The sequence below is a fragment of the Chanodichthys erythropterus genome, chromosome 22 (genome assembly GCF_024489055.1).
Source record: "Chanodichthys erythropterus isolate Z2021 chromosome 22, ASM2448905v1, whole genome shotgun sequence".
Taxonomy (NCBI): Eukaryota; Metazoa; Chordata; class Actinopteri; order Cypriniformes; family Xenocyprididae; genus Chanodichthys; species Chanodichthys erythropterus.
This window is the reverse complement of record NC_090242.1, coordinates 20,355,609-20,374,791: the sequence shown is the minus strand read 5'-3', so window position 1 is coordinate 20,374,791 and position 19,183 is coordinate 20,355,609. Positions and strand designations below refer to the sequence as shown.

Here is a 19,183-nt window from a genome sequence, read left to right as displayed (position 1 = left end):
GTAGATGGCAGTAGATTGCAACAAACCTAATTTATAGCGCTAAACAATTCTGCAGAAGAAGAAAGCAGAGACTGTCATGGTGGCCTCCTGAACAGACCGAGGAATGTTTGCCCTTTCTTTTAGTCGCCTGTTATTACAGGCTCTTCCCAAGCAACCAGTCACGCCTAGGGCTACAGGTATGTTTGTAACATTTTTTTTTTTTTTCAATCTTTTTATATGCCAAATGTTTTCCAGGACAACTAGTTATTCTCTTACCCACATAACAAGTACATTTTCGTAAGCACGCTTATGAGAATCACACAGCTTCTTTATCAACAATAGACATCTAATAATGTGATTAACATAGAAGTTAAGGCTAGACATACGATGCTGATCTGTTTAACAGAGTTTAATGTATGACCGCCTGATGGAATAATTCATTTCATCTGTTCCAGCACAATGCATCAGAAGTCTGACAACATCTCAACAAGATCCGCCTAAGAAAGATGATATGGCAAGCGTTTTACATGTTTCTGTCTGAGAGTTTGTTCTATTTTTTTCTGGAACCATTTGAATAATTATTTGCACTAATATTGCAAAATGATGTCTTATGCAGCCCATCAAAATGGAAAACCCTTACAAACAACCCCCTAAAACCTGCATCCTGTGCAATGTAACTGTAGACTTCAAAAACGTTCAGGTTGGTAAAATTAACAATAATATGTATATTAAATAGTGAATATTTTTTATTGTCAAAATAACAAAAGCATTCTTTTGGAAAACTTTCTCCAGCTGTTGTCTCAGTTCATTTCACCACACACAGGCAGAGTATACGGCAGATACATAACAGGTGAGAGGATTATGGGTTCAAATATTCACTTTAATATTTTTATAAACGTGATAAATGTGACACTGTAACTCTTGCTCACAGGCTTGTGTGGTCGAAAGCAGAAGGAGGTATCGAAGGCAATAAAAAAAGCACGTTCAATGGGTAAGAATTTATAGCTATTTGTAGATTCTCCCTTTTTAAAACTTTGACAATTAAATATGCCTATGCTTTCAGTAAAATATCCTGGTTTTACTGTACATACATGGATAATTGACTAACAAAGTTCTTTGTCCTATCCACAGGTTTTATGTCAGTCACTCTGAAGGACCCACAGTTTATGAAAGATCCTGATATTGTTGGTATCAAACACTTTGAATAGGTTCTGTATGAAGACTGTGACTCTGTAGGCCATCTTTGTGTTGTTGTTTCTGTAAATCTGTGGTTTGTACAAACATACAAAATGGTATAAAAAAAAAAAAGTGAAACATAAATATTATAATCTGATAAACCAGAAATGTACTACTATAATGAGAACTTAAATAAAATCCATCAATTAAATAAGAACACCACATATGTGGATTAAATTTTTAATTTTTCACAGTAACGTTTACAAAGTAAAAAAAAAAAAAAAAAAGATTAAACAAAATAGAGCAACCTTAGTTGAGCACGCATATCAAGATAAAGGCAACCTCCAGGTATAAAATGTGTAATGCTTTCCAGTCATGGCTAGATTTCTGTAGAAATAAAAACAAGCTCAGTTTTATTCTTTAAAAGACAGGAGAGTTACTTCTGCTCTGTCCATTCATCTCAATCTCTGTATCTGACCCGCTCTCAGAGGCTGACTTGCTGATATCATTCAACTTCCTCTTCCTTGTAAGTCTCTGAGGAAAACCAGCAGCGAGGCATTTTTTCCTGAGTCTGGGCGCTACGTCCTTCCTCCTGGTATATTGATTCTCCAGAATCAGAGGCAGCTTAGTGGGAATATCAATGTTATGGTCAGAATTACAGCACAGTTCTAATACGGGAAAGCCCTGAACAGTGAGGGTTTGTGTCCGTAAGGAGGGCGCATCGGGGAAGAGAGTTCTCAGAGCTGAGCACAGAGGTATGTTCTCTTTGGGTTCTTCTGGAGAGGCACATTTTTGGGCTGAAATACAATGTTATTCAGTTATTCACAGGGTCTGTGATGACGAGCTTCAGTTTATAGTGTGTGATTGGCCTTGGAGGCATCAATATAGAGTGCACTAGAAACAATAGATCTTACTTTCATTTTTCTCTGGGGATTTCTTCTGTTTTCCGATCGCCTCCTTTAGTTGCGTGATGTCTTCTTGAAGTTTCTCAACTGCTCTTTCACCCTTCTCCACTTCCTCACACACTTTCTGTATAAAAAGATGGATGTGAAAGTTCATATGATTACAGATATTCAGACAACACCGGAGAAACTTTTGTAACTAATGTGAAATGCAGTTACTAACCTGCATTTCTGCTAATAAAGCATCATTCATGTCGCTGACATTTCTGACCTCTTTTAAGTCATCCCCTGAGCAGAAGAATTTGGTCCTGACAGATAATAAAAAACGATTTATCACTTATAAAGAAAGAAAAAGCAAAAGGAATCCCGCACACTATACTTATATAAAAAAAAATATTAGCAACTTTTCGATCGCATGATCTCTATCAGGCATCAACATACAGCACTATTCAAACTCCATTGTATTTAAAGGTGCCCTAGAATCAAAAATTGAATTTACCTTGGCATAGTTGAATAACAAGAGTTCAGTACATGGAAAAGTCATTGAGTTTCAAAACTCCATTGTTTCCTCCTCCTTATTTGAATCTCATTTGTTTAAAAGACCTCCAAAGAACAGGTGAATCTCAACATAACACCGACTGTTACGCAACAGTCGGGATCATTAATATGTACACCCCCAATATTTGCATATGCCAGCCCATGATCAAGCCATTAGACAAGGGCAGCCAGTATTAACGTCTGGATCTGTGCACAGCTGAATCATCAGACTAGGTAAGCAAGCAAGGACAACAGCGAAAAATGGTATGATATGATATTTTTAGTGATATTTGTAAATTGTCTTTCTAAATGTTTCGTTAGCATGTTGCTAATGTACTGTTAAATGTGGTTAAAGTTACCATCATTTATTACTGTAGTCATGGAGACAAGAGCCGTCGCTATTTTCATTTTTAAACACTTGCAGTCTGTATAATTCATAAACACAACTTCATTCTTTATAAATCTCTCCAACAGTGTGTAATGTTAGTTTTAGCCACGGAGCACTATCAAACTCATTCAGAATCAAAATTAAACATCCAAATAAATACTATACTCACATGATCCGACGCATGCATGCAATATGCATGATGGACATCTTGTAAAGATCCATTTGAGGGTTATATTTGCTGTGTGAACTTTGTTTATGCACTAAAATATTCGAGAGCTCGGGGGGCAGGGAGCGTGAGGATTTAAAGGGGCTGCAGCCTGAATCGGTGGATAGTTAATGATGCCCCAAAATAGGCAGCTAAAAAAAAATTAATTAAACTCTACGGGGTATTTTGAGGTGAAACTTCACAGACACATTCAGGGGACACCTTAGACTTATATTACATCTTGTGAAAGAACGTTCTAGGGCACCTTTAAAATAATAACCTGACCAATCACAGTAAGGAATCCTCAATTTCCAATCAAGCTGAATGACTGAATACCTCACATAGTTAGATCCACAATCATATACTATAAATGAATTTCAAGGCTAGTTGCCCATGATCCTCCAGATCTCTTTTGATACTTTAAATCTCTCAATGTAGATATGTCTAAGGCCCCTCCTTGAGTCTATGGGATGCTTTTGCCATTTTATCATCTACCAGGCAAAAATGTACATAAAGTACCTATCAAAAATTTGGAAACAAATTTGTTTTTTTGGAAGAAGTCTCTTATGTTCACCAAGTCTGCATTTATTTGAACAAAAATACAGAAAACCAGTAATATTGCTAAATATTACAAATTAAAATATGTTTTCTATTTTAACATATTTTAAAATGTCACCCTATTCCTGTGATGCAAAGCTGAATTTTCAGCATCATTACTCCAGTCTTCAGTGTCACATGAACCTTCTGAAATCATTCTAATGTGCTGATTTGCTGCTCAATAAACATTTCTTCTTGTTATTATCAATGTTAAAAACAGTTGTACTGCTTAACATTTATGTCGAAATAGTGTTTTTTCAGGATTCTTTGATTAATATATGGTTCAATTAACTTTGTTTGCATTTATTAAAGAATGTATTAAATAGAAATATTTAACATTATAAATGTCTTCACTGTCACGTTTGATCAATTTAATGCATCTTTGATGAATAAAAGTATTAATTTCTCTCTCTTTTTTTAATCTTACCAATTCAGCATATTAGAATGATTCTGAAGGATCATGTGACACCGAAGACTGGAGTGATGATGCTGAAAATTCAGCTTTGTCATGACAGGAATAAATTACATTTGAAAATATATTATTAGTAATATCAGTATATTAAGAAATCAACTATTTAAATTTGTAATTATATTTCACAATATTGCTCATTTTACTTTGGTAAGCATATTAAAATAGAAAACAATTATTTTTAATTGTAATAATAATTCACAATATTACTGTACTTTTGATTAAATAAATGCAGCCTCGGTGAGCATAAAGGTGATGATACAAAGGGCAACTTTTTGAGCAATGTTGCTTGGGCACTTTCCCATTGAAAATGGGCAACACATTTCGATCTAAAGTATCCAGATAGAAATTTGTTGCCCATTCTTAATAGGAAAGTGCCTAAGCAACATTGCTCAAAAAGTTGCCCTGTGTATCATCACCTTAAAGACTTCTTTCAAAAACATTAATGTTTCCAAACTTTGGACAGCTACTACACATGTGTGAGTGTTTGCCTTGGCAAGAACAACTAAAAAGCCTTGAATTTATTTTAAACTTGTTTTCTGAATGTACCTGTGTTGATTTACAGCTTGACTCTGTCCTAAAGATGGACATGTGCCTGACACTCTCCAGTAGTCTTGTTGTTCAAGGTTTCCCAGGTTGCTCACCAAGATGGGGATATTGTTGTACTGGCTGCATGAAGATATTGAACACATTCAAATACATTAGTTCTCTAAGCTTCAAAAGTCTGATTTATGTTTGTGCCAGAGTTGAGTGTATCTCACTTGCTGTGCCATAAGAAAGCTGAGAACTCGAGGCGGTGTGTGGAGCCTGAAGCTGTTGCCTGAGAGGGTGTGAGCAGCAAGAAAACAAGTTCCTGATTGGACAGAATCTTTCTCATATTCTGATGAATCACTTGTTCCATGAAGGTCATTTGCTGTCTGGTGTTTCTTCGTTGTCTGTACCACCCAATCACATTCTCCTTGACACGACGAGTAAGGAAGAAAAACACCATTTGTTAATGCAAATCATGTTTGCATTTATTCAGCAGTATAAAAAATAACCAAATGTATTTAGAAAGTTGAAAATACCTTTTTGTAATCAGACAAAATTTGTCTTATTTTCTGCTCGCTTACATCGCCAACATTACTGTAGAAGCTTTCAAGAGGATTGAGGAAATGATTAAAAAATAAATAAACTGCTAAATGCAAATAGTAAAATACTGTATACATGTGTAATTATTTATTTTGCAGTTCATGGTAATATTCATAAATTACAATATTTGATCATTATTCAGTACATATTTAATCAAGTCTGTATTATAAACAATCTTGTACCGAATTGGCTAACCACTTGATGTCCAAATGTAAAATTGAGGCCCTAAAGTAAAACCAGTTGGGAACTACGGCTTTATATGAAAAGAGGTTCGTGGAAAAATCCCAAACAATTCACTTACCTATGCAGTTTATGACAAGGGATGTGTTTTTGAATATCTGAAAAAGAGAAAACATCATGACACTTGTGTTTTGTTGATATGGCTGTCATGAGATATTTGTTCCTTCTGATCACACTTCGACTTGTGAGTATTATGTGAAAATATGTAATAAGTAGAGTCAACTTACTTATAGTGTGCTCAAACTGTATGTGATCAATTTGTGAGTCTGTGATCCTACAGTTCTCCTCTCCTACACTCTCTCCAAGAATAAGACCTTCCTTTAAACATAGTACAAATGTAACACAAGTTATGGGTCTGAGGGAATGCTTAGCGGACGAATCTGACTTCTTAGTTTGCTATTTAATGCAAACCCAGCCATATGGTCACAACAGGACCTTTGCCACTTACCACATCCGCATCACTGTTCAAATGATGAAACATCAGTGAACTCAACACGAAACCCGATATACGGACAGTTGTGTTGAATTCCTCCATGCTTTTGGACTAAACCGTCAGTTAATTATCGCGACGTCATAGTTTTTTAGGTTAGTTACTAGGCTACATGTATAAACTTTCTGCGCTTGTAGGTTTCGTTTAGTTATTCTCTGCTCTCGAGACTGCAGTTTACAGCTAGACACTTGCTTATGCTGCCACCATGAGGCGCGGAGTAAATACGAGTTCTGTGATAGAAACCAGCCAGAACATGATGTTTTTCTTTTCTTACTTCATTGAAAGTGTTTATTTGAAACTACTACGAAGTACATTTTTAGGGGAAAAACAAAGCAAATTTGAACGCTGACATCTGTACTTCCCAGTAAGCTAGAAGGCTTATTTTGAGTTGGGTATACATTATTTACTGAAACTACACAGAATACGACTTTTTAAGAAAAACATTTTTAAAAACAGTTTAATTTATTTTTAATATTTTATGTATTACATAAAATGAGCAATTCTGGTGTCTTTTTATAGATTAACTTATCATTTAACAAGAAATTTCCGCCTTAGCGTGTTTTAGGGATGTAAACACGATTATGATCAAGCATTTTGTAACATGACACCTTTGTTTTTTACCACAAGGAGGTGCTGGTGCATCATTTCTGACCGTATGTATCCGAACTTTGTAACCAGTCACACGAGAACTTCTTCGGACGTAATTTGGGGATTTGTGACATACGGTATTATGAAACATCAACTTCAGACGTCTGGAATGAAGAATTGAATGTTGTCCTGGTATTGTGAAGGTGTGTGTAATGATTCTTAATCCTTTTTGGTTGTTGTTTTACTGCTCATGTGATGCAGTTGTTTCTCTCTTATGGCACGGTGGTTTCTTATAACGGAAAAGGAACAGACGGACAACTCAAGTCTTAAAGTTTTCGATATTTACTTTATTTGTGCCATTATAGTTCGTCAAACTCATCTAGCAGAAGTGTAATAGGTAATATGCATTTCTGAAAACCTTTTAGGAAGAGTGTCTCAACTTAAGGGGGATTAATGCATTATAGAGACCCTTAAGTACAGAGTTTCCGCCGAAATGCCATTGTTACTATATCCATATTTTATATATTGCTACTATATAGATATATTAGACACAAATGTCATGGGAATGTCAAATACCACAGTTACTACAACTAGAAATCACAAATGCCATAACAAATAATAAAAAAAAAATACCATAACAGCTATTAGCCACAAATGTCATTAAATAAAATTACCATATCTACTATAAATATACTATAATTTAAAATACTATTGTTGATACAACTAAAAAAAATGCAATAGTTACTACAGCTAGCCACAAATGTCATGAAATAAATAAAAAATACTAGTTAATACAGTTGATAGCCACAAATGTCATATGTCATAAGTAATAAATAGAAAATACCATAGTTACTACAGCTAGCAAACAAATGTCATGAAATAATATACATATGTATGTATATATATATATATATATATATATATATATATATATATATATATATATATATATATATATGTCATGAAATTATATATATATATATATAATATATTATAGCTAATACAACTGTTAGTCACAAATGTCTTAAATAAATAAAAATGAAATAAAATAAAAATATAGTACAACAGCTATTGTTACTCAAATAAATTGTTAGAACTATTGGTCACCACAATATTAAAAACTTTAAATTAACTTAAAAATAAATAAATCAATAAATAAATTAGAAAGTAATATGAAATAACAAAAATATTCAGAAGGGTTTTTATAAGCTGTGTGAATTTACATAATATATATAATACAAATTATTAATTTACATAATGTAACATTATTATTATTGATTGTCATTAAGTTCAAAATGGTTGCAAAAATACAATTAACATATTGGCACCCCTTAGATTTTTTTTTTAATAAAACAACAATTCACATTTCCCACTTGAGGTTTTCAAAAATGATTACAGTGTATTTTGTTAAAGTGCACTCTGAAAAATCTGGTCAGGCACTGTAGAGTAATACAGAAACAGGCCAACCACAGTAATAAAATAAAATAAATAAAAATCCCCAGAGACAGTACTAGCACATTGATTACGACATGGCGTTTTAAACAAGCACCACCTCTGTTTTGGCTTTTACCTTCACCCGTTTGAGCAGATGGCCTGAGCCCAGAGCCCATAGACTGACAGGAAGGAGAGCAGAGAAGATGGAAGGTGTTTGGGACGTCGCATTTGTGCTCTTCCAGGTGTGGCTGTCCATAGTAGTGGGGCTCATCGTGTTACCTGCCATGTTTGGTGTGTCCCTGGGGTTCACAGATATCTACATCAAGGTGCTGGTTAAGATACTAGAGGTAAAGGCCATAAATCACATCTTATTTTTAAAGACATTTGCCTATTAATTGCTTTTCATGCTTGGTAATATGTAAATTAATTGTAGTTGCAAACTTTTTTACTTCCTTTATACATAACAGAAGTTGATAATGCCAAGACAAATTTGTAAAAGAGGGTCAAAAGGCATGAAATTAAAATAAATTTCATTATCAGGCATTTCGTTTTTAGTATTAATTTCAGAGGAAGACATATTGCACTTTGACTTGTGCATGTAGGAAGCATTGTGTCAAAGGTTACCTGAAAATAAACCTCTGTTCTGTGTTTAGTGGGCGACTCTCAGGATCCAAAGAGGACAGAAGGAACAGCCAACACTGCCATCACAGTCAGCCAACGGTGAGTGGGGGTGTTTGTCCATGAAAAATATTTATGAGTACGAGACATCATGTGCATAAAACACAAGCATTCAGTTTCAAGATAATGTCATGTGGAGCCACAGCTTCCTCTTTGGTGTTATTAAAGATGCATATTGCACAATGATCAAAAAGTTTGCATTAATTTGCTGCCTTTTGTTTTTGTTTTAATTTTTAGTCTTAGTTTAATTTAACACTTTATATAAGAAAATAATGTTTTAGATGCTTTTATTATTGGCCTGATGCCTGTCAGTAATGGTCAGTCTGTTGAACATACTGTATTTGGTATTGCAGCAAGTGACGGATTTCAAAATTTCAGTTGATCCTATTTATGAACTTTACCCAGCTTCAGACAGGGTGTTTTTAGCTGATGGACTGTATGATCCTAATCTCAGGAGGACACACATGAAATTATACTTACATCAGAAATACTTGCTCCAGAAAACAAAGAATTCAATTATATAGAGGCAATTGTGTCTCAAAAGCATTGTGCAGTGTTGTTTGCTCATGTGGGATCCTCAAGAATAGAACTCACTTCAAACTTTAATGTCTTCTCAGGGATAATCGAAAAAGATGACGGCTCGATGGCGGAGGAGATCGGAGAGCTGCGACGGTCCCATCCCAAAAATCTGGCTGGGGGAGACTTTACTCTGTGTGATGTCTTCTATTTTTGTAAGAAAGGCATTGAGAACATTGTTGAGGATCAGGTGACTCAGCGCTTCACGTCGGAGGAACTGGCTTCCTGGAATCTCCTCACGCGAACCAACAACAACTTTCGCTACATCAGCGTGCGGCTCACCATCATATGGGGCCTGGGAGTTTTTATACGTTACTGTATTTTAATGCCTCTCAGGTGAGATTAGACTGATATTTCATTCATTAAGTGACATTAATTCATCAAAGATTTTTGTTAAAACTTTGTTAAAAAAGGTTATTTTGACCTTTCTGTTCATCAAACAATCCTGAAAAAAAAAGATGGTTCACACAAAAATGTTAAGCAGCATAACATTTTTCGGCAAAAATTATAATAATATAATGTTAATAATAAGAAATGTTTCTTAAGCATATTAGAGCATATTATATTAGAATGACTTATAAAAGATTGTGTGACACTGAAGACTGGAGTAATGGCTGCTTTAAATTCAGCTTTGCCATTACAGGAAGAAATTACATTTTAACAATATACATATATATATATATATATATATATACTATAATATTTATTATTATATTATCCTTTTTTTTATTTTTTATTTTTTTATTCTCACAATTCACATTACGAAATGTGACCAGGCTGTGTTTTTTTGTGATTCACCCACATGTATATTTAATCATATATTGTTCTTTGTCATAGGATCACTTTAGCTGCTATCGGATTGAGCTGGTTGGTGATAGGAACTACTCTTGTTGGATCACTTCCTAACAGCAAGTAATTAACATTGCATGCCATAATTAATTATGTTATATTCTTTTGTCCTCCATTTATGGACTGAATAAGATATGTTATACACTTGAACAAAAATGTTTTCAAATATATTTGTTATATATGGATGAAATGATATTTTGACTTTGAGAGTTTGAAGAAGCATTTCCTAAAGGGAAGGGTCTGTGTCTCTTTCAGTGCGAAGAACTGGCTCAGTGATTTGGTTCATATTACATGCTACAGAATATGTGCCAGAGGCCTGTCTGCTACCATCCGCTATCATAATAAGTGAGCCACTGCTTCTTTATTTATCCCAGTCGTTCCACTTTGATCGTTGTCTCTCTGTCTTCAGTTTCCGTCTGCTTTTCAGTGTTTCCAACCTTCTCCCTAGCAGGCAAACATAAAACACATACACAAACTGGTCACAAAAGCAGTGGCATATGTCAATTATCATTCACTGTAGACTTTTGCTATTTGCTATTGCTATGGATCTGTTTTTGTATATTGCATCCTTTTTTTTTCTTTTTTTAACTTACACTCTAACTAAAATATAAAATAACTATACTTTGCTATATTTTGCCAACCATCATACTTATCAACAAGATAAAACAGTTTTAGTTAGTATCTCTAGAAATTACAGTCGCTTACAAGATGGAAAAAGGTTGTTATTATGTCTCATTGTCATTCTCGGCCATGCTTACACATCTTTTTCTTTTTTAACACTCCTTAATAAAGTCAAATGACTGATGTTTCTCATATTTGTCTCAGAGAGAATCGGCCAAAAAAAGGAGGCATCTGTGTTGCCAACCACACCTCCCCAATTGACATTGTCATTCTTGCGAACGATGGATGTTATGCTATGGTGAGTCACGCTGACTGTATCAGATGTGTGACATTGTGTGTCTCTAGAAGGTCTCAGGTGTCTTAAACTCAGTTTCATTATCCTCAGGTAGGTCAAGTTCATGGAGGTCTCATGGGTGTCATCCAGAGGTCAATGGTGAGGTCCTGTCCTCATGTGTGGTTTGAGAGATCCGAGATGAAAGATCGCCATGCGGTTGCCAAAAGGTGACAAAGTGTGTATTTATTAGTCATGTGGAGTATAATATGTCCTCGCTTAGAACAAAGCCTCAGCTTTGCTTTTTCCACAGGTTGAAAGACCATATTGCTGATAAAACTAAGCTGCCAATTCTGATCTTCCCAGAGGGTAAAAGTTATATTCATGTGATTGTGTCCTTATGAAAATAAAAAAAATAGTATTATATATATATATGTATATATATATATATAATATAATATATACATATTTTAAATGTTTATTTGAATAAATCTCTATGCCATTTGTTATCCTATTCCCAAAGTCCCTATGGTCTGTCTTTGTGTTGATTTTAGGAACTTGCATTAATAATACATCAGTCATGATGTTCAAGAAGGGAAGCTTTGAAATTGGTGGAACTATATACCCAGTTGCAATCAAGGTATCGAGTTCCAACAAGCCAGCTTTTTCCTATGCCAGTATTACGGTTACCCTCTGAATGGGACATACCTCATATACTTCTCTCTTTCAGTATGACCCTCAGTTTGGAGATGCCTTCTGGAACAGTGCCAAGTACAACATGGTGAGCTACCTCCTCAGAATGATGACAAGCTGGGCCATTGTGTGCAATGTGTGGTACCTCCCACCAATGACTCTACAGGTAAGCAGAAACATCCATCCATCCATCCCTCTCTTTCTATGTAAGGTAGAGCTGCACAATTCTAGACAAAATCATGATTTTTTTGTTTCAAATAGAGAGCGATTCTCCCACGATTCTAAACAGACAAGTAAATAAAATTATTACTGTTTACAATTTGTCTATTTCAAAATGTTTAATTAATAAGAGTGAATTATTTAAAAAAAAAATGGTTTGAATGAATGATTCAATGACTCACTCACAGACTTCACTTGTTTCATAACTGGATGAATCAGTATTTTTTGAACAATCTCTTGAATTAATTCTTCAGTGACTCGCTCATAAATACTTCACATGTTTCATTACTGGATGAATCAGCATTTTTGAACGAATCTCTTGAATCAATGATTCAATGACAAATATATTTTTGTTAACAGTCACTTGTCGCCACCTGGTGGCGTAGCAATATAATCTATACCAGGGGTACTCAACAGGCGGCCCGCGGGAGCATTAAATTTGTGGCCCGCCTCATGCTACATATAAATGTACTTTTATTATAATTTGCGTTCAAAATTAGCGTGAATATTACTTCGTTTTTTTACATGTACACAAGGGTAGGCGTACAGTGCGCGCTCAGTAATCTGTAACAGATTACAGTGACGCTGTAATCATCAGCAGAGATCGCGTACAGTGTACGCGCGCAGCACAGTTTTTCTAACAGCAAAGAACAATAAACTGAAGGCACTTTGCACGCGCGCATTGAATAGTTTTTGCACTAATTTAGTTTGTCCACAAGGTGTCAGCACTGAAACGGGCTGTTGTTTCAGTCTGAAAAGAAACGGAGAAGACAGAACAAGAGTAATAAAAAACACAATTGCCGACCGTGTTGAAGAGCGCTCGTTTGAGGGGATTAAAAGATACCTGCAACTCCAATTTTAAACAAGTACAAAGACATTTTATTGCAACTATTTGAGCGAAAAAGACTAGACAAGCATGAATCTCTCTAGTGCGCATGTGTCGAGCACTTGTGTTCGTGAACGCCATCAAAGGCTCGAGACTGTGCGCGCAAGTAAAAAACAAAGTAACCTTATTTTTCCATGATGAAATGCAGTTGAAATTCCTCAAACTTTGCAGTGTGTAAGTTGCCGAGCAGCATGAAAAACAAACCTTTTATTCTTAATGTCAATGTGTTATAAACAGAAAGCAGTTAGCGCTCCCATTACAGATCTGTCATCACATAATTGAGCTCACAGAGAATATATTATTTATCATGTTTACAACGTTGGTTATAGTTAGATAATTCATTAAATTGTGATTGAACATTAAAAAAAAGAAAAAAGATTTTTGGATTCCGACCAAATTAAAAGGCAGGTAATAATAATACAAATAATAAAACATTTATTCTCTGAGTATAAATAGGTGCTATAAAAAGTGTTAAAAAAAGTTCAAATGGAGTATAAAAAGACTATTAAAAAAAGTGCAATGTTTTCGTCTTATGGACAAACTCTCATCAGCCAGTGAACAACAGCCCGACCTTAAAAACTGCACTTTTAGTAAATAAACAGTAAAACTAATATTGTCTTAAGTAGGCCTAAATAAAAGTCTTACGATCCAAGTTATAATTTGTGGCCCTTTGCGTTTCATTTGGTTAAAATGCGGCCCTCTTGGCAGCAAGAACACAGATCTGAATGTTCAGTTCCGGTATGATTTTGTCAAAAATAATGAAATTAGACACGGGCGTTGTCATTTAGAATTAAGATCGTGTGGGTGTTTGAATCGAGATCGCAATCATTTAACGATGAATAGTGCAGCTCTAGTTTCAGGAATGCTGGAACCTAAGCCGAAACAAGAATTGGGCTTGAGGGGAAAAAAACATTAAGCATAAAGCCAATCAAAAATTGAAATGCAAGTCACTGAATTTATGTTTCTTCTGATTATGACATCTTGATCTTAGAATTTAATGTCTAAAAGCTTGAAATTATATTTGTAGACTGTAAAAATTTTATTCATTTATATATATATATATATATATATATATATATATATATATATATATATATATATATATATATTTTTTTTTTTTTTTTTTTTTTTTTTTTTTTTTTTACATGGGAACCCCTTCAAAACTGTTTAAAAGTATCCCAGAATACATCAGAGAATGCAAAACCTTATTAAAGCATAGGGTGACTACATAATTCTCCACATTCATTTGTGTTATTTCTTAGTCTCAGTGACCTTTATGGGCATTTGAGGTGTATCTAAACTTTTAACCAGTGGAGTCTTGGTTCCATTATTTCATTATATCTGAATATGTATTTTGTAGGAGGGAGAGGATGCTGTTCATTTTGCTAACAGAGTGAAATCAGCAATTGCCAATCAGGGTGGACTGGTGGATTTGTCCTGGTAAGAATATAAACTTATTGTGTAAAAATATACATATATTTATACTTACATGTTTTTAGATATATATAAATTACATATGTATATATTATGTATACATTTTTTATTAAGAAATGTATTTTTGCTTTCTCTAGAGAAAACATTATTAATTATTTATTCATAATATTTAAATGTGCATTAAAGTTTTTAGTACTAATGGATGATAAATATGAGTGGCAATAACTATTAGCCTGGCATGTCACAAATTGTTAGGTGTTACAGTGTTATTATTTTGCAGGGATGGAGGACTGAAGAGAGAGAAGGTAAAGGAGTCATACAAGGAGGAGCAACAGAAGATGTACAGCAGTATGATCGTAGGCTCGGACTGTCACGAAGCCTCTGTTGGTCCCGCGTAACTTTCAGCCCACACTATTTATGAACTCGATCTGAAAGTGAGAAAACACTAGCTCAGCCGCCGGACACAATCAATCAGCACCCATCAGCACAGTCCCGCTGCTGGGCAATGTTGCTCTTTTTGATTCATCAACTGGAAAATATATTCTTGAGATCTAAACTTTTCTGTGTACATAAATCTTAACAAATTGTCATGATACATAGTTACATTACATGCGTCACTTTGTTCTCAATCGTCGTTGGGTGCTAGTATGTCCAGTCCACCCACAATACAGTGTATAGATTTGCATGTTAAAATATTCAATTTGTGCATGTTCATATTTTATTCCTGTTACAAGCTCTTACAGAATGTGAGCTGCACACACTTTTCTCAGGTCCAGTGGGCTGTTTCTGTGTGGACACTAGAGGTCACTGTTACCAAACATTTGAGCCACATCAGACAGCTCAGCATCATGATCGCCTTTCCTAATAAAATAATGAAATTAAACCATCATCTCTCAAAACATTAATCATTTTACGTAATACGATATTGCAATAGAATCAATCCTATTTTCAAAGGGCATAACGTGAGCAAAACCTGCGTAGTATGTAACAAGCACATAAAATACACAATAATTACATTAAGCCTGTGGCCACTTTTCAGGCAGCCCTCTGCGAAAAGGCAAATCTGTCTCCCTTGTGTCAATTAGTGATGGGTGATGCACAAAGCACCATTGAGCTCTTGATTGCAGGAGCACCAGCTCATTTTACTTAGAGCTCCATTGAAACGTCTGCCATTATAAAGTCATTAGGCGCTACGATTTCGCTGCGGAAAGTCGACAGAAAGTTTCCCGGCACGGGAAAAGGAGAGGGTGCAGTCACGGTAAATTCAAAGTGGAGACGGTGAGCAATATGTGCTTACTGCGATGGCAGTTTAATAAAGAAAGCATAGAGTGTGAAATAGAACATAGTTATTCTCTGGCACAGAGGGCTGAAGCAGGCTTAGCTTTCCCTCGCTCTCTCTCTCTCCGTCTCTGACCGCAGCACATCCCCAGACGATCCTCCAGCCCCCGCGAAAGGCAGCAGCGGGCTTTAATAACAGTCCTGCAACTTAAATTGCTTGAACAGAAATGTTTGTTCTCCCCTAACAGGATTGTAAATTATTAATCGGATCTGAAGCCGATTTTATAACCTGATTGTTGAGGTGGGATTCTCCACGAGCAGTGCTCTGGCACACCATTTACTGTGATGTATGTGTCTGCACATCTTTATATCCAATTTAATGTGATTCGGATAGATTTCAAAGCGACATCATAAAAAGCATGGAAGTGACCCCGGCAGAGCCTCGAATGTAGACTCCGTGCGACAGGCGGCCACGTCTCTGTATTTTGATTCGATTTTCCCGATTTCTGTTTTTACCCAGATGTGATCTATACAAATGTAATGCCAGTACACTCAGTAAATATGAATAAATCACTAAATTAGATCATTTTCCTGAAGAATGTAGTTCAAGCTGGACATCATTTTAAATCACAGTTTGCCTGGAACTGACTGGCTTACCTAATCAGAAGGGTAAATGACCTCGCTTCTGCCGTGGACCTGCCATTAGTTAGAGCCGAATGTTTTTTAAATACATTGTTCTACCATCGTTTCTGAGACTCGAGTGGACCTCCTACACTAATGCATGAGATCTTGAGGTACAATACGTCTCTGAGGGAAAAATCAATAGAGGAATAGCCTACTGGAAGAAGTCTCTGCAGACTCTCTTTTCTCGAAAAGCTTGGCACCTCACAAGGAGTTTTGGTGTTTGAATGTGTTCAAACACAACCCTATTAAATATAGTCAGCTTTATGATAAAACATGGACGAATAAAACATCATTACTCAAGGTTTGAAAGCATCTGCTAATATATAGTGGCTGCTTGCGCCTTTCTTTACAGTTTAATTGTAGTTTTAATCCTCCTGTTTAGATTTTGTCATATATTTTTGTTTATTTGGTCAGTGCACTTAACAATTGATGCTTCCTTCTTTGCTTGTTTCCAGCCAAACCTGACTGGTAAAAAATTGGATTACCCAAAACATATGAAAAGGCTGGCGGGTGTCTTGAGGAGAGGCAAAATAATACAATGAAAGAAGTGTGCTCGGCTTTTGTCGCTGGACACGTCCTCTCCTCGACCATAGCTGGAACCAAAGGATGTGCATGATGTTTTAACATGGTACACTGTGAATCCAGCAAAAAGAAAAGAAAAAAAAAAGCTTGTTGCATGTTGCTTTGATTTTATAACTTTATAACATAACTTTAAAATCAAAGTAACATGATATTCAACAGGTGGGTTAATATGCACTTGATCAGTCCAACAGATGTCAATATGTTTCATCAACACTGTCTACTGTATATCGGCAGTGTACAAGAAGAGAAATCATAGGCCCAACTCATTTGCAATTCTACCTGATTAACATACCTTAATGAAATAGGCTATAATTGGACCACATTGATTTTTTTTCCCCTTTTTGATTGAGCTAAAATGGAGTCTGAAGTTCTTTGAGCCTGATTGATCTGTGGCGAGATTCAAGACTATTCAGTGTGAAAAATAATTAAGTTCTTATAATCAGCTGAAATTTTTGTACAGCTTATATTTTACTTGTTTAATTTGAATCTTTTAATTTGGATCATAAGATTCCAAACAAAGACATGCAAGCAGGTAAAGCATTACAAATAACACGAGGTAATTCGATTATTTTTCAATTTACACTGTAAAAAAAGAATTGTTGGTTTAACTTAAAAAAGTTATCTGGTTGCCTTAAAATTTTGAGTTCATTGAAATTAAAAATTTGAGTTAATACAATGAAGGTGATTGGTTTAATCAACAGAAACTCAAAATATTATGTTATCTGAACCAATTAATTATAAGTTGATTTGACAAAAGAAAAAATGTGAATACAAATCATGAAAATATTGCTGATAAATTAGCGTCAAAATATCTGAGCTATACTTTTTCAATTAAGTAACTCAAGTTATTGTTTTTCCATTTATTGACTGACACTTCTCCTGTTGCCATTTTGAAAGAAATTGGCCGTAAAGTGCAGAGGTGTAAACATGACGGTCAGTTTAAAAAGTTACTTTCCCCAACACTGGAACCGAAGCTTAGGAATCAAACAAAACAGATTAAATTAAATAGTATGACTTTAGATGCCACATTATTTGGCACGAGGGGTTAAGTATGCATTTGAATTAGTTTTAATATTATGTGTCAGTACTGAGTATTGAAAATAACTTTTAGGGCTTTCACAGAAACCAGACGGTTTGAAAAGATCCAGCTCAAGTAACAAGATCATAAATTGTTTGCTTTCTGTGCGTATGCATGTTTCTCTTTTTATGGAGAGGGAGACAGAATTTCACCTTGAATGCGAGAGCTGTCGCGGTTCACCGTTCCAGGCGTTTTACCCTTTACTGTGATTGCTTTTGTTTTTCGGGTCAGCTCTCATCTATGCCTGCAACTTTTCCAATTTATCAGGACTTGTTATATGAAGACAAAAGCTACAGTCGGACGGCAGAGCAGGCAGATTGTGCACAGAGCCATTTAAGAAACAGCAACAAAGATCCGGAGTGGCACACTTTCATGCTTGGTGAGCAGTGCTTATAATCACACCTCCGTGAAACACACTGTGCAAGTTCATCAAATGAATAATGAAATAATGGTTGTGGTCCATTAATAGAAAATTATCCTGCCTCATGATTAATTGCATTAAACTTATGAAAGTGTGTTTTTTTTTGTACAAATCAAAGAGAGGAAATGATGGATGATGAGGAGGCATGATGAATGAAGAAAGGCTGTGAACTAAATTGAAAGTGTACTCATCCGTTCTCCGCTCAAAACTAATGATGAATTGACCGTGTCACATTGAACAATACACATTGAGCTTTAAACATAATCCCTGTTTGAAAGCAGACGTGGCCACAGCGGGCACAGAGCTTGAATCGCAGTTGTACTGGACGGCACGCAAAAAAAAAAAAATCTGATTATTGATGTTATTTTTATTTAATTTCCATTTAAAGTCAGCAGGATAGGACTGATTGAAAGTTTTAATATATGATATATTAATATATGACTATTGCAGATTTTCAAGTCTGAATGCGTTCAAAAATATTGTGCATGCCAAATATAAACATAGTAAAGCTTATGAAATGACCTGCATTTTGGGGCACAGACTACAGTTCCTGCAAATTGCTCAAAAACATACTAAATAATGTTTTAATGAAAGTCTAAAAACACAAAAAGAGTTTAGGGTTAAAAAATATGAACTCAAGTCAATGGAAATGATGTTCTGAAGGGGTTGTGGGTGGTTAATGATCACCTTGAATGGCCATACTTAAGTTATTAAGTTACATAATGGAAAAAAAAATCTGTTTTCTTACATTATAATTTTCTTTGTTATGATATTAAT

General features: G+C 35.1%; 3 protein-coding genes across 5 annotated transcripts; 2 read left to right on the top strand and 1 right to left on the bottom strand.

Moving 5' to 3' along the window:
* The first annotated feature begins 54 nt into the window (after positions 1-54).
* On the top strand, positions 55-1,513 carry mrps18c (mitochondrial ribosomal protein S18C). Its single transcript, XM_067375894.1, has 6 exons — positions 55-176; positions 435-493; positions 596-679; positions 772-829; positions 911-970; positions 1,111-1,513. Exons 1-6 carry the CDS (start codon positions 104-106, stop codon positions 1,185-1,187), a joined length of 411 nt encoding a protein of 136 aa, XP_067231995.1. The 5' UTR covers positions 55-103; the 3' UTR covers positions 1,188-1,513.
* Positions 1,514-1,575: 62 nt separating this feature from the next.
* Positions 1,576-6,279, bottom strand: abraxas1 (abraxas 1, BRCA1 A complex subunit). The gene is made up of 9 exons (XM_067375893.1): positions 6,073-6,279; positions 5,852-5,942; positions 5,686-5,722; positions 5,321-5,387; positions 5,015-5,211; positions 4,803-4,922; positions 2,281-2,365; positions 2,070-2,184; positions 1,576-1,952 (listed from the first exon to the last, which is right to left on the bottom strand). Exons 1-9 carry the CDS (start codon positions 6,157-6,159, stop codon positions 1,576-1,578), a joined length of 1,176 nt encoding a protein of 391 aa, XP_067231994.1. The 5' UTR covers positions 6,160-6,279.
* A 65-nt stretch (positions 6,280-6,344) lies between these two features.
* Positions 6,345-16,718, top strand: gpat3 (glycerol-3-phosphate acyltransferase 3). 3 transcript variants are annotated; one of them, XM_067375890.1, is made up of 14 exons: positions 6,345-6,478; positions 6,742-6,905; positions 8,291-8,483; positions 8,790-8,856; positions 9,432-9,726; positions 10,228-10,302; positions 10,495-10,584; positions 11,065-11,158; positions 11,246-11,361; positions 11,445-11,500; positions 11,686-11,771; positions 11,862-11,990; positions 14,290-14,369; positions 14,644-16,717. In XM_067375890.1, the coding sequence occupies exons 3-14, from the start codon at positions 8,340-8,342 to the stop codon at positions 14,759-14,761; spliced, it is 1,350 nt and encodes a 449-aa protein (XP_067231991.1). In that variant the 5' UTR covers positions 6,345-6,478; positions 6,742-6,905; positions 8,291-8,339; the 3' UTR covers positions 14,762-16,717. The 3 variants fall into 3 exon arrangements, with proteins under 3 accessions (XP_067231991.1, XP_067231992.1, XP_067231993.1); XM_067375891.1 differs by having other exon boundaries at positions 6,373-6,501; XM_067375892.1 differs by lacking the exons at positions 6,345-6,478; positions 6,742-6,905 and adding an exon at positions 6,950-7,099 and having other exon boundaries at positions 14,644-16,718.
* The last annotated feature ends 2,465 nt before the right edge of the window (positions 16,719-19,183 follow it).